The sequence below is a fragment of the Cnephaeus nilssonii genome (assembly GCF_951640355.1).
Source record: "Cnephaeus nilssonii genome assembly, chromosome: 4".
Lineage (NCBI taxonomy): Eukaryota > Metazoa > Chordata > Mammalia > Chiroptera > Vespertilionidae > Cnephaeus > Cnephaeus nilssonii.
Genome location: NC_137075.1, coordinates 77,420,632 through 77,436,553, shown reverse-complemented (window position 1 = coordinate 77,436,553; position 15,922 = coordinate 77,420,632). Strand labels below are relative to the sequence as shown.

Genomic DNA, 15,922 nt, shown 5'->3' with positions numbered 1-15,922 from the left:
GTGGCCTGCGCTCCCTGGCTTTATAATGCCTCCCTCCTCTCACCCCCATTGTTAAAGAAATATAACCACACTGCCAAAATGGAAAAAGAAAGGAAATCTCACTGCCTTCGTACAGTCCCTGAGGGCTTATGGGCATAATTTCCTTCCAGTCTTTTTTTTTTTTTTTTTTTTTTTGGAGGAGGGGCCAGGTGTGGCAGTTCACTGATATGGATACTGGCCAGTAATCATCACAGATTCTGTGTTATTTCCTGGGCTCTAACCTCCTAGTTCCACCATTTACTGTACTGAATTTTGGGCGAGTGACTCAGCTCCTCAGTGCTTCACTTTTTCACTCAGCAAAGTGAAGACAATCATTGTACCTGTCTTACAGGGCTGTTGTAAGCACTGTGAGTAACACATGTTAGGTGCGTATGACAGCGTCTGACACATAATCATTTAACTGCTTAACATTCAGCGATCTCTTTACTGGCTGAAAACCTTCACCAAAAGCTATAGTAATTAAGTAAAATTCTACTGCTAAATGCTGAAGTTGTTTCCAATATTTTCCTAATTATAAATAATGCACTGAAAATTAAACTTCTTTATGCATAACACTTATTCTATATTCCTTATGTTGTTTTCTTAGGCTGGCTTATCGGAAACACAATATGCAGGTCCAAGAGTATAAACATTTTAATGAGTCTTGATTCAGATGATCAAATAACTCACCAAGTGTTAGGATTTGCAGTGCTATCAGAAACTTATGAGGATGCCAATTAATGATATGCTTGCGTGTAACATGTATTATTATGCAAAAATCACAGGCAATCATTTATGGGCTTACCATCCTCGTTGAATGTATGAAATTCAATCGAAGTTGAATATATGAAATTTGCTTACTTATTGTTTTGTTCCAAGAACAATAGGGGCTCCAAAATTCCTGCTTTTGGGGTGTTTGCTCCATCCTCCGATGTGGGGTCTGTGCTGGCCACGGGGAAGCCCCAGGACATTTTCCTTTGGTGTGGGAGGGAAGTGGTCGCTGCCACAATGAGCTACTCACTTGTGAATAGTGTTGCGTGTGTACAAAGCATGTCTGCATCCTCTCCTTTGGCCCTCACAGCAGTCCTGCTTTCATTTTAACCATGAGAACCTTAAGGTTCAAAGGCATGTTACGGTAGGCTCACAAAGCCATTCAGACAGAGCAGCACAAAGTTGGGGGAACTCAGGTCTGCCCTTTCCGAGGGCAATGCTGCTTCCTCCCAGCAGGCTGGAGGGAGCCAGGGCAGATGGGAGGAGGTGCCTAAGGAGATGCTGAATCAACGACCTGCATGTGGTACAAGGCCAGGGACGGCTGGGTCGGCGCACACAGCGGGGGCCCCAGAGTCAGCCTGACCCAGAGCTGAACCTTGTCTCCGCCACTTACAGTCTGAGGAACCCTCAGCAAGTGTCTTTCCCCCTTTCCCTGGCCTTCGGAGGCGCTCATTCCGCAGGGCTGGACAGGAGAGGAGAGCCATTTCCACAGGCTCTTCACCGTGAAACGACACTTTGCGGATTTCTCCCTGGGAGGCTGTCACAGCCCAGCATTGCACACTGGTGAGCATCTCACGTTAAAGGCCGGGGCCTGCCAGGCGCAGTAGCTGGAAAGTAACAATCTGCCTGCTGTAATTTCTCAGAGTCCCTAGCCTGTTCTGTTCTTTACAGTGAGTTTCTCAACAGCAAATGGGGATAGTCACTGAAGATTTCTGACAGATGGACAGATGCACAACGAGCAAATGCCGCGCATGTTGTGGAGTCTGGTACCTTGCAAACCTGAAAGAAGTCATACACCACAGCAACATGAAAACTGTATCTCTGCCCTCAGCATAAGAGAAACCCACTTGATTCTTTTAAGCCGGTTCCTCCTATTTTGTTGTCTGGATTTAGGGCAGCAGAAAATTCCCTTTCTCCTTTGCTTGGGAGACCTCTACTACAAAGCACAAATTCTCAACCCTGATGTCAGTTTCTCTGGTGGAGAAAGAAAAATCACCTTGCAGTGACGACTGCCACCTTGTGGCCACACAGGAAATGCCACTAGGAAAAAGATCGCCCATGCTCATGAAAGCTTAACTGATGAACACTGGAAACCATGTGGCCACTAATATTTTGGTGTATTGTATAATTTATACTCTCCTAGAAAATTCTGCATTGTACACATTACTTTCATTGGGGTACTAATCTGTTCCAAGTTAATTTCTTGTTCTACTCTACCATAACGAAATCTAACTGTTCGTGACACCTCTGACTGCCTCTATGGAATTGCAGGGACTCCCTGGAGTTGGGTATGAGACACCTCATTATTTGTTCATGCGAGTAACTTGAGACAACAGCCGCTGCACAACCAGACTAGGTTCACTAAATGCCTGCCCACTGTCTGACTCAAAGGTTACCAGCTGATTAAGATCATCTGACCTAATGTCACAGGAAGCCATCTGCTCTTTGGCTCAGGCCCTGGGAGGATGACCTGAGCCATAGGTGCCCTGCCATTTGGTTCATGGTATGAGCACAAGGCTCAAGCCTGAGATGCAGGCGGGTGACTGGTATCGCCCACCCAATGGTACCATCCTTTTTCACGAGGGTGTTTCAAGCCCGAGCTGTCACCCCACTCGTCTCGGAGAAAAACATCTGGATGAAGGGCGTGAGGACGGGAAAGGGCTGTATAGCAGGCAAAGTGCAGAGCACAGGAAACAGGATTTCGGGGACAGTCTAGGCAGCAGTGAGGACAGCAGAACTGGAATTCCACAAGAACCATGGACCCCAGGCCTGGGAACAGAGAACCAGGGGAGGGGTGACAGGGCAGCATGGAAGCCAGGGCTGCCTGGAGGCACCACAGACCATGAGGTGAGGAGGGAGTGGCCTTCAGGAGCCCAGACCCTGAGGAGGAAGGAACGAGTACAGGGGGCACGTGGCCTAAGAAGCTATTAGCTGCCACTCCCGTTCTTCCCGATGTGCTTGGACAGCATGGAGGACACACTGTGTGTCCCCTTTAATGCATCCTCCCGGCTCCCAGCTTCCAGCCTTCCCTGCCCCACCCATGCTCCAGGCTGCACATGGCTGTTTACAACAAGGATTTGAACACAGGTGACCTTTAAATATCTGTGAATGCTCAGCTTCACTCACAGTCAGAGGAAGGCAAATCAGAACTCGGAAGAACCATTTTTCAATCCCTCCAATCATCAAAACGATAGATAGTAAGCTGTGATGGAGGGTGGGGGGGAAATTGGTCCTCTCGTGGTCTGGGCGTGTGAATTTAGGAATTCAGCAAGCAAGTGGTAAGGACCTGGGCTCTGTAGTCAGACTGCCTGGATCCAAAACTGCTGCCACTTGGAAGCTGAATTTCTTTGTGCCTCAGATTCCTCATATGTAAAATGGGAGTAATGCCAATAGAACTGACTTCACAGGGTTCCTGTAGGATTAATGAGATAGTATACATAAAGCACTTAACAATGCCTAGTGTATAGGTGGTAAAATGTTAGCTGTCTTTAACCGCTATGGGGGAGAAGGCCAATTGGACCCAGTCAAAATTTTAACAAGCATTACAACTTCATATAGTGTATCATCTACATATATAAAAGGCTAAGCGACTGTCCAACCATCTAACTGGCCAGTAGGTATGATGTACACTGATCCCCAGGGGGCAGATGTTCAACACAGGAGCTGCCAAGCTGCCGTGACTTGGCACTGGTGGTTCTCAGGTGACACACCCCGGCACCAGAGAGGAGGGAGTCCAGTTCCTCTCCGGGCCATTCGATTCCACCTTTGGCCGTGGGTTATGCTTTTGCTGGGGCACTGTCAGCCCTGAATCTGGTTTACTGCTGAGCTGCAGTGACCACAGATGCCCTTCGAGCCGCAGCACCACCCCAGGTGTGGCTGGCTGGGGAGGGAACAGGGGAGGTTGGCTCCAGGGCATGTCTGGCCCATCTTGCCCAATCCCGCCCCACCAGCCACTTTCTAATTAAAAATTTCCTTTCAATGTGCACGAATCCGTGTACTGGGCCACTAGTATAGAAATAACAGCACAATATATAAAGATAGACGCACAAGGGGACTCCCTGCAACACTGATTGAAATAGGAGACTGGGTACAACCAACTGGGTACACAGCAATAGGAAACAAGTAAAATAAATTGTGTCATGGCTCAAAATGGAACACTATGCAGTCATTAAAAATGGGGCAGCTATGTATATACAAATATTAAACAATCACCAAGATATATTATTACATTTTCAACAAAATAAGGTATAGTATGGTGGGCAATGTATACCACCATTTGTATTTAAAAATAAATAAATATGAATGCATAATTGGTATGCCTGTATCCTTTCATGTGCAAAATATTCTTTGAAAGTCTATACATGAAATCAGTAATTATTGTGTCTTTCAGAGAGAGGATATGGATATCGGAGGATGCTTATATTACCTATTGCAAACAACTAGTTTTCTAGTTGAAAAATGCAATCTGATATGCCATATCTCTGCTTAAATTCCTTCCATTTGCTCTTAGGACTAGAATCCATGTTCTTTAACGCAGCCCACAAGGCCCTTCACAGGCCGGCTCCAGCCACCTCTGAGCTTCAATTCTCACCAGGCCCTTCCTCAACCTCCATACTTCACACATGCTGGCCGTATTCACCCTCATGGTCTTGCTCACGGCCACACTTGTGCAACTGCTGTTACCATCTACGGCACATCCGCCTTCATTCTCTTTTTGCCTAACTAAATTCTAACTCACCCTCTGGGTTCCCTGGAATTGCACTGCATCATCCCTGGATCAGGTGGATGTTCCTATCCTGCTCCCACCTCTACTGCCCTGATGGTAGCACAGTCAAGATACATGTCCCGAATTCACTTTCCCAGAATGCCTTTGACTACAAGAAGGTTCTAAAACACCTTGGCAGACTCTCTTGGTGACTTCTCAGGAGCCATCTTCCGTCTTCATTGACAACAGAAGCTCAGTGATAATTGGGCAGCACAGTGGCTTGTCCCAGGGGATAAGTCATGGTTGGTGGGAGTCTATCATGGTAAAGCAGCTTACCCCTCGCTAGATATTTGATCTTCCAGCCTTCTTTGCAGCTAAAGGTGAGGTGATTCAAGTCTAGAAAGAAGTTTCTCTCTCTGATAAAATGAGGGTGGCCCATGAAGCCCTGTGCCTCTGGCCCCATGCTTCCTCCTCTGGTTGCTGCCCCAGGAAGGTGTGATGTTTAGCATTGTGGCAAATAATGTGAGACCTCAAGGGGAAGAGATGTCCAATGTCACTGAGCAACTAAGTCAACTCTAACATTGCTACCACCAGAATCCTCCAGAAAAACGTTTATATTAAAGAGCTAAACTCATCCTTTCTGTTTATTGCATAAACTATGGTTGGTTGGGTATTCTGCTAATTGCAGCCAAAAGCATTGCATTTCTAACTGCACACCATTAGAGGGTAGACAGACTTGAATCCCGGGATCGGTCCACAGAATGAAGGCAAGGGTCTCTGGTCAAGGCCAGGAACAATGCCTTGGGACATTACAGATCGAGGTGCCCTCTCTGGGCCTACCCTGGTCTGAGCTCTTGTTAAACATTTAAGAGTGAAGCCAAGATCAAAGTCCCCAAGATAAGCAGCCCATGACCTTTACTCTATCCTTAGATTTTGGTAACCTTCACTCTGCTAGAGAAGACTTACCATAAAGACCTTTATAACCGTGGGACACGGCCCTCAATGTGATCCTTCTTCAGGACAGCATGAAAGAAACTGGTTAGTTCACTGGTTTCGACTTTCTCCCACAGTCATCAGGAGCCCGTGGGTAACTTCAGATGGCCCTACCAAGGGAGCTCATGGCCCCAAAGTTTCTGATATTCTACTTTATGAAATCTTTGACATCTTATTGTCTCAACCCTTTAAGAAAGGAGGCCACGGAGGTGGTGAATACGAGTCATACTCACAGGGGTCTGAAAGCAGCAGAACAACTGAGTGAGGAAGGGGTGATTGCGGGCCAAGGACAGGATCCTTTTCTCCGTCATTGTGCACTCCACGTCGTCATCCTGCAGGATCACATCCTTCTTCAGCACCTTCACGGCATAGAGGTCTCCTGTTTCTTTTATTCTTGCGAGCATCACCTGTGGCAAAGCGGTGGGAGGTGCATGAGAACTCTTGCAGTTCTTAGGGTGTGGGCACACACAGGGCAGAAAGGGAAGGACACGTGGGAAATGTGAGTGTATGTACACACACACACACACACACACACACACACAACATACACATAACATGCTTACTTTAATCCAAACAGTGAAAACCAAGACTCACCTTCCCAAAGCTCCCCTTCCCCAACACTCGGATGAACTCAAAGTTGTTGATACCAAACCGGTTGGAAGAATTAACCCCAACCCCATTTCCTTCTTTGGTGCTCTCCTTTCCCTGTCGTCTTAGAGTTGATCTGGAAACGAGCTTCTGTAAAGAAGAGAAGGAATACATGGCATCAGAACTCACAGTGTGCACATGAAGCATTTATGGGTGGAGAAGACCTTATTTGCAGCTTCAACACTTAATACAACATGTAGGGTAAGATCAATTCAGCTTGACATGTGATCGGGTTTTGCCATTCAAGATGATCCCCTGATCTGTGTTTACTGTATTTTTGGGGAAAATCATTTAAAAATATATCTAAGCCATATCTATTTATGCTCAAGTGGGCACATATAGAAACACAAAAAACGCCTTCGTCTGATCCCTCGTTTTTTTTTGTTTTTGTTTTTTTTTTGCAGTGGATTTCTCCAGGGTGGTCAGGTTCCAAGAGCGCCACCTGGTGTCCACTGCCTACAAAGAGAGGTCTTCAATAATGGCTCAGTGGATCAAGGGCTCCATATGAGGACTTGAATGAATAAAGCAACATTATTTATACAATATTTAAAATTACATGAGAAATAAAATTCAATGCCAAAACTTGGACAATGAACAAAAGTATGAGAGATAAAATTTTAAATGATCTCACCAGCCTCCCTCAAAAACAAAAAATATAAAAACAATTACACACACATACACACGTCTGCCTTCACACTTGATAATATTTTAAAAATATAATAAAATCGTTTCATAACCACATTTTTATTCAATGTTTTGTCACGTGTATTTTCCATATCTTTAAATATCCTCCAAAAAACAAGAGTTGTAAGGGCTGTCCAATACTCCATTTTGTGGATGTATCACAATTTATTCACTAATTCCCCTGCTGTTAGAAATACAGGTTACCTCCCAGTTTTACTAATATAAATAATACCACAGTGAACAGGATGAGTAGGTGTCTAGCCTTCCAAGCAGGCTGCCAGGGTTCCAGTCACAGCTCTGCAACCTGACCCAGTGACCTTGGCACAGTTACCTACCCATCCTCTCTGTGCCTCAGTTTCCTCTTCTACCAAAGGGGATGTTATGGCACCTTCTACATGAGTTACTATGAGGAGTAAAGGAATAAATGCAAATAAAGCACTTCGATTGGTGCTTTATTATTGAATGTGCTTTATAGGCGGCATTCAATAAACATGAGCTGTGTTGTCCTCATTATAATCATCATTATCATGTTCTTCATAATCTATTTTCTTAAGATAATTTCCTGGAAATGGAATTCTTTAAGCCAAAGTGTTAATTTTGAAGATCTTTGATATATAGGCACTTGCCCTCTAGAAAGGTCGACCACCAGCACAATGCATGTTCCGGTCTCATCACACCGAACCAGAAGTATGGCCTCCTCAGTGGGATCTCCAGCCCCATCCCAGTGGGACAAGCCCCATCATGGTGAGGGCGCTCCCTAAAGGCAAGGTGACTTGCAGATGTCCACCTTGGGACATTTATGATGCAAGTTACCACTAAACAACAGATCAAAAGTCGAACATCCTGGACCTTCTGACCTATTTCGATTTTTTAAAAAAGCTTATCTGGGGCAACGTCTAAACAGTGTTTGCAATAAACAATTGCAATAGCCTGAAAGTATAAGGATTTTATCTTTCAACCCAATAAAACAGTGATAGCAAGATATAAAATGGATCGTCTTACAAATCCAATTGTTTTAATAATTTCTCCTCCAGATCTCTGAACACACATTTATCAAAGATAGAAGAATTTCACCTGCTTGAATTTCACTTCCTCCACTTCAATACTTCCCCTGGCTGGGCTGGCACTGGCAGAAAGCTCCATGCCAGTGTTTCCCAATCTATTTTTTTAACCCATTCTTCTCTTTTGATAGACTTAAGATTCTCTGCCTCTTTTTAATAGTGTACTATAAAGTAACAGGTAACTTTGGTTTTCTCATTATTAAACTACAGGCCCGGTGCACAAAATTCGTGCACAGGGTGGGGGTGTGTGTCCCTCAGCCCAGCCTGCACCCTCTCCAATCTGGGACCCCTCGAGGGATCAGGCCTAAATGGGCAGTTGGACATCCCTTTCACAATCCAGGACTGATGGCTCCCAACTGCTCACCTGCCTGTCTGATTGCCCCTAACCGCGTCTGCCTGCCAGCCTGATCACCCCCTAACCACTCCTCTGCCAGCCTGATCGACGCCTAACTGCTCCCCTGCCGCCCGGATTGCCCCTAACTGCCCTCCCCTGCCAGCGTAGTCACCCCTAACTGCCCTCCCCTGCAGGCCTGTTCGCCCCCTAACTGCTCCCCTGCTGGCCTGATTGATGCCTAATTGCTTCCCTACCGGCTTGATCGCCCCTTCTGCCCTCCCCTGCTGGCCTGATTGATGCATAACTGCTCCCCTGCCAGCCCGATCATCCCCAACTGCCCTCCCCTGCCGGCCATCTTGTGACAGCCATCTTGTGATGATGTCGCGTGTGCCACCACCTATGCTTTTATTATATAAGATATCAGAATATGAGAGATACTTGGTGGTATATGACAGGTGGCCACATGGTCTATCTTATTCCCATCGTATTTTAGAAGCTCTGGTTGAGGCTGAGATCTTTCATCTGTGCTCTTCAGGAGCAGCTGTCCTGTGCATCAGATACCCTCCCCGCCCCCAATCCCACCCCTGTGGTATTAGCATCCTGCCTGTCTCTCCATAAGACAGAAACACTGATGGACTTTGCCAATGCCTTCCTGAAATATCAAGACATACAACATTTACCAGGTGTCCTTCAGTAAGAAGGAAATGGGGTGCTTAGCTGACATGTTCTGGATAACCAAGAACCCGATAGTGACTGTACCTCCTCTCCTAAGCACCCAGACACCTTGAGTAGCTAAGTCTAGAGTTCTCCTGAATCATCTGTCAGTATCAAGCTCTGCCTTTCAAAGATCACAGCCATAGCCATGACTCCCTCCCAGCTCTCTGCTGACCCCGGGCCAGGAAGGCAGCAATAGGTCGTGTGCCTGGAAAGTGTCCGAGGCTCTAATAGAAAACAGCAGGTAGGGAGGTCACGCAGGGAGGGGGCAAGACAAAACGTGTCCAAGGCAACAGACATGACTCCACCCACTCCCAGGACCTGAGAGGCAGGAGTTCCTATCTGTCAATGAACTTGAGAGACAGATCTGTAACCCATGAACAAAATGATAGAACTGCGATACCAGGGCTGTGGAGAAACTCAGATAGCTTCAAGTTCAACCCCTTAAGAGAGGAGGAAGCTGAGCCCATTGTTATGGGGCAACTGCACAGCCTGGGCCCCACCAAGGCCCCGCTTTTTACCAGATCACACTCACAGGAAGCTGATTTTTAAAAATCCTTTTTCTGCTTCTTGCTTATCTGCACACTCATTATTTCTTGTCATATAATTGTACTAGAGGCCCGATGCACAAAGATTCATGCAAGAATGGGTCTTCCTTCCCCTGGCTGCTGGCACTGCCTTCGCCATGGCGACGATGCAAGCATCCCGCCTCACCCCAGGCCGCTCGGCACCTGTGTATACAAATTAACCCACCATCTTTGTTGGGTTGATTTGCATACTCACTCCTGATTGGCTGGTGGGTGTCGTGAAGGTACGGTCAATTTGCATCTTACTCTTTTATTAGTGTAGATATAGACTCTGATTCACTAAACAAATTGCTCTTTAAAAATCCAATAAATCTGTTTATTGTGTTTGCTGAGATTAGGGACTTTGATTATGCCACGTGCGCTCCTTCAGGCTTACCACATCTGAACAACTCCTGAATGCCATCGTGAAAGAAAGCAAGTCTCACCGAGGTTGGAGAAATATTTCCGGGTTGGAGGCCCATCCCCGCCAGTGTCTTGGCCAGCTCCACCGCGTTCACCCCGCAGTTCGGGGCCACGTTCGCCTGACACCGGATGTGCACGTTCATTTTACAGACTGCAGGGGAGAGAAGGGAACCACACTCAGAGAGGACCCAGGGCAACGTGCGCAGCGAAGGAGAATGCTAACGACCGGCACCGCGCTGACAGAGGAATTGTATGGGCTGAACAACACCGCCGCCTTCTCATAAAATTAAACTTAACACTCATAACAACCCCTGGCATTTTCATCTATTTCTGCTTTGTGCAGAAGCAGAAAGCCTGGCATACTGAAGAATAATAAATTTCAAATACATTTTCCTCCCACCGTGACTTGATGAAAGGCATGTATCTAAATCATGTGTAACAGCTACTGCCGATTTAACAGCACGATTCAATAGAGATGAGAACGTCCCATCAATTGTCAATTGAGTAACAAGAATCATGCCAACTGACTACGCTTTGCCTTCTCTCTCTCAATAAGAGGTGGCAGCCTACAGGCCGCATGGAGATCTGCTGTTCAAACAGGATGAAAATGGTGTTTGGGAGAGAAAAACCTCTCAGTGAAGCTTTCTTTCTGAGTATTGTTGTGGTCGGAGCCCTCGCAGCCCGGGGCCTGCATCCTGTGGGGTGTGGTTCTCAGAGCTTGCAGCCTGCGGTTCTAACTTCTTCATCGGGGGGAAGGGGGGGCAGAGGCAGGTTTTTAAAGGTCATGGTAAATGGCAGTTGGAAGAGGAGAGTGAAGCAAGCTAGACTCCTGTGCAGAGGAAACTGACTTGGGATGACGAAGGACCTGAGGTTTCACCAGCTGAAAGTTCTAATCCAGCTCCCTCCCGTGGCCTGCTGATGGGAGGGGCCCCGAAGCAGCAGCAACGAACCCATTTCGGGAGGGTCCCTGCATCTCTGGACACGAGCAGAGATGTAATTCAGGTTTTGGGGGCCTGAGTTTATGTACTTTAGGGTGCGGTGAGTTCTTTCAGAGAAAGAACCTTCAGTCGAGTGGAGGACTCTGGGGGTGTCCTTGCAAGGGAGGGGCCCTGAGGCCACGCTTTATGAGCTCCATGGGAAGTCCCCCTTTCCCTTGAGGAAGCTGCTATGGGGACACACAAGCCTCCAGTGGCCTTTCTAAAGCCGCAGGTGACAATAAAAGCACAAACTGTAGGAGCCAGACCACTGTACGCATGCTACCCTCAGGGCCACCAGGGACAAGAACGATGCCGATGAGCCCCACGCGTGGCTCCGCCTGGCAGCAACAACTGCACGAAAGCAGAACATGACTTTCAGGTTGGAAACCCACCCCCAGGGGAGACCATCCAGCGCAGGATCAAGCAGGCCGAAGCCAAAGCTACACATGAACCGACTGTCTTGATTAGATGAAATAAGTATTATGAAATGGTGTTCTAGGGAGAGAAAAGAATCGCCCTTTTGGAAACAAATGACCGGTCCCTTTTTGTTGACAGAAGCAGGCTGGGGAAGTCCAGGCGGTCCATGGAAGCTGACCGGACGCCTCCCCTTGTGACTCAGGGTGTGTCTCAAGCATCTGGATGAAATTCACACGTATTTCAACAGTGCACCCATGACAACCAGACTGTCATGGCAACACTCAATGGGAGGTGACGCAAGGCCAAGAGCTCTCCAACTCCTAACTGGACAGGGGTCAGCCCTTACGCCCAGAACCTTTGCTGAGGCAAAAGCTTCAAGAGTGTGTTCCTCTGGGCACAGTGAGAGAAGTTAAGTGTCCTTCACTCCACCTACCTCCATCTCTACCACACACTCCTTGAAGAGACCAGGGCAGCTTGAGTTACATTTACAACTCACCTCCTGCTCATCTCGGTGCGGTCATCGGACCTACGCTCCTGCCAGGCCTTACTCACCACCCAAGCTTCTCTTTTGGGCAACCTCACTTCCTACTCCTTCCATTTCTGATGAAGTTCCCATTTCCCCCCCCCCTTTTTTTAAACACCTATTAAAACACACAAGGACGAGTCTGTACTCAGCACTAAATAGCTAGAACATTGAGATTAACAACTGACTTGGTATTCCATGGTTAGGAAATCTGTGAATCAAACGTAGCTCCCTGTCCATGCCTGACAAGGGATCCACAACTATAGAACCACTAAGATGTTAATTGACAAAGTATCTAAAACCATCAGTCCAGGGCCAGATTCTGAACCTATAGAATTCCAAAAGCCTGCATCCTGGTGGCCTCATGAAGAAGTGGGTGCCCAGCAACTCACTTTTACACTGAAGTCCTTGTCGCATTATCCCCCAGAGCAGGGAGCCACAGTGATCGCAGAATGTTGGCACTTTGTAGTTGTGGATGCTGAACTTGTGCGGGATGTTGATTCCGAACCTCTGTTCAGCGATCTGTAAAAAGGAAGCAGGGGACAAGAGCTAAAGTCCCACACCAACATCTTTTGTAAAACCTGTAACAGGAGCCTACCAAACGCGGAGCGTTACTATGACACCCGAGCTGGTATATTATTTTACTGCTCAACCACAAGTAATTAGTTGGGCCTTACTGAGCAGACTAAGCACATTTTCTAATGAGAAGGACTGGAAAGAAACGTGTGCCATGGATTAATTAGACTGTTCACCATTTGGGGGAGATAAACAGAAATGAAAATTTTCCTTTCATCTTTTATATTCAGGCTTTTTTTCTCCCTGCCAGTGCCCTCACACCCATATCTATTCCCTAGAACTCTTTAACTTCAGGATTAAACAGGTCTTTCACAGACTACATACACTTGCTATCATCACACATTCTTCCAGAAATTGTGTCAAAAGGTGGGGGGTGGGGGGAGAAGGTGGCACCCAGAGGACATGGAACCACAGAAGAAATTCATTCCAAAGTGACGATCAAGTGACATTCAGCCCTTCCAGCCTTTATGTGGCATTTGCATCCTGACCTCTGAGTGCAAAGGTTTAATCTCACATATAAGCACTTCCCGGCCTTTTGGCTAAGGTCAAGTGTAATCTCACTATTTCCAGCAAATATTTAGACTAGGCATGGGCTCTACGGTCTATGTCACAATTTAGAGCAACAACAACACATCCACACACCCAAAGAATGAGGCAATTATTACTCCTCTTGCAACTTTTCTGACCTCTTTCTCATGCAAGAGAGCACACACTCCTCTCTGTGCACTCTTTAGCAATCCTAGTCTGTGGACAATAAAGAACCAGTGAGTTCCAGAGTCAGACATTCCAATGCGTCTGTAAATCCACAGCTAACTGTCAGCAACAATCCTGCTTTCTACCTCCAGAGTTTAGAATAATGCCCACCCCAGCTCAATGGGATGCAAGTGGCACGAGTGAGGGTCACTCATGTACGGATATGCATCCTTCCTGAAATGTCTTGAGAGGCAGGAAGAAGCCAACAGTCGCCTTATTTAGGAAGCACAATTTATAGTTGACAGCATACTCATCACATCATTTCCATCTTGTTTAACCATCACAAAAATGTCACGAGGGGAGCATTGCTCCCATTTTAAAGATGAGGCTGAGAGAGAAGCTAGCTAGCAGAGGATGATCCTGCACTCAGATCCTAGTCATCTGATGCCAAACTCACGGATCTTTTCACTCCTTCAAAGCTCTCTTCAAATTAGAAGAACTGAACCCCTCCCGCCTATACCCAGCTGATCACTAAAGGGATCATCTCAAGGACAGGTCATGCTACACAAGTACAGAAGTACAAATGCCATAAAGTAAAAAGGAGATAAATTTCAATTCTGATCCCACCATTGGCATCAAGGAGTGTGGGAATTGGAGGGAGGGGAGAAAAAGAGAAAGAGAGAGGGAGAGGGAGAAGAAGGAGAGAGAGAGAAAGATCACGCAGGGACCTAATTAGCAAACTGCTATCCTCTTACCTTTGCATCCACTTTGTTAATATTGTTTTGGCAAGTGCAGGCTGTAACAATTAGATGATGGCAGCGCTTATGGACGACACAGGTGCACACTAGGAAATTAAATCCACAATTAATACATTTATTGGAGGCTCACCGTCTTGTCAGTGACACTGGAGTCAACAAGGGCTGCACCAAGCCAAGGTGCTTATTTGGATGTCCGGCCCACAGAATAGCAGCCAGTGCTCCTGTCCTCCCTATTTTCTTTACCAGCATCCTAACTGGGCCTTTGCTCATGCTAAACTACTCTTCTTCAAGCCATGAGCTTAATTCATCCTTCCTGTCCCCATCTCCAGAGGAATCTTCTCACAGCATGATTTTAGTTACCTTACCCCTTGAGCTGAACTGTCAATCAATAGCTTTCAAATCTTCCAGCCAGGTTTCAGGCCCCCCAAAGTCTATCCCAAGCTTATGGGTCATATTTTTTCTAAGGGAGTTCTTTGTTCCAATAAAAACGAGACTCTTGCTCTCTGGGAGCAAGGCTTCACCCTCCCCCTACACTCTCTAGGCCCTTCACAATCCTATCACCTGACCAAATCTTAGATGTATAACAAGGCACAACTTTTACAAATGTCTCTTCCATGAAAATACACCACCGTGGTTACCCTTCTAGGCTGAAGCCATATTTCCCTCCTCCAACCTCGTACCTTTAGCCTGCCCCCTCATTTCAAATTGTCCACCTATAGCCTTTAATGCCCTCAAAATTCCCAGCCAGCATGATGCCTTGAACAAAGTAGGCATTCATTAAATATCTGCAGAATGATGCAATCAACCGTTTGAATATTTAGAACTTTCTGAATAACTTTTTCGTTTTCATCTAGACATCTGACATCGTGCAGATGTAGAGGATGAACATATGCAATGAAGCAGTCTGAAAATATGTATAATTTTAAAGATCTTTCAAGACATGTGGGAGCTTTTAGGATTAAACACATAAAGATAGATGACATGTCAACAAATAGAACTATACTTTAAGACCAATATAACTTTCATCAGATGGAATTCTCAGAAGAACCAGATTGAACCTTCCCAGAGAACTGATCTTTTTATATGAGGGGATCTCAAAACCATCATTCACAAAGAAAATCCTTTATTCTGAGGCATGTTAGCTTTTTCAGTTAGCTTGGCTAGAGGCTTATCAATTTTTTAAAAATATATATTTTATTGATTTTTTTACAGAGAGGAAGAGAGAGGAATAGAGAGTTAGAAACATCGATGAGAGAAACATCGATCAGCTGCCTCCTGCACACCCCCTACTGGGGATGTGCCCGCAACCAAGGTACATGCCCTTGACCGGAATCGAACCTGGGACCCTTGAGTCCACAGGCCAATGCTCTATCCACTGAGCCAAACCGGTTTCGGCAATTTTATTGATTTTTTTTCAATGAAACAGGGCACATGCTTGATCCCCAGTGTGGGACATGCAGAAGGCAGGTTATCAATGATTCTCTCTCATTGTTGATGTTTTTCTCTCTCACCCTCTTTCCTTTCCTCTTTCTGAAATCAATCAAAACATATTTTTAAAAAACATAGCCAAAATTTAAATAAAACTAAGGAATTGTACATAATTCTATTGTGTGTGTGTGTGTGGGGGGGGGGGTCTCATGTGACCTTCAGAGAGTTATTGCAATATTAATGGAATACATCCTGTTTCCTCTTGCTATAAACACTTTTTAACATAGGAACAAGATTAACTGTAGCTTTAAAAACATTTTTCTTACCTTGGCATTGATAACCCTGTTTTCCAAATACTCCCCTGTTCAAGACAACAGAGAAAAAAAATTACCATCAGTTGAATATTTCAGCAA

General features: G+C 46.0%; 1 protein-coding gene across 1 annotated transcript in view; it reads right to left on the bottom strand.

Annotated features, from left to right (window-relative positions):
• PRKCH (protein kinase C eta) overlaps nt 1–15,922 on the bottom strand; it is a 219,408-nt gene that overhangs the window by 81,196 nt on the left and 122,290 nt on the right. Inside the window, exons 4-9 of the mRNA XM_079768547.1 lie at nt 15,836–15,870; nt 14,079–14,167; nt 12,447–12,576; nt 10,161–10,288; nt 6,302–6,445; nt 5,941–6,114 (exon numbers count right to left, since the gene is read on the bottom strand). Coding sequence (XP_079624673.1) covers nt 5,941–6,114; nt 6,302–6,445; nt 10,161–10,288; nt 12,447–12,576; nt 14,079–14,167; nt 15,836–15,870 — 700 coding nt within the window. The remainder of the gene's footprint in view (nt 1–5,940; nt 6,115–6,301; nt 6,446–10,160; nt 10,289–12,446; nt 12,577–14,078; nt 14,168–15,835; nt 15,871–15,922) is intronic.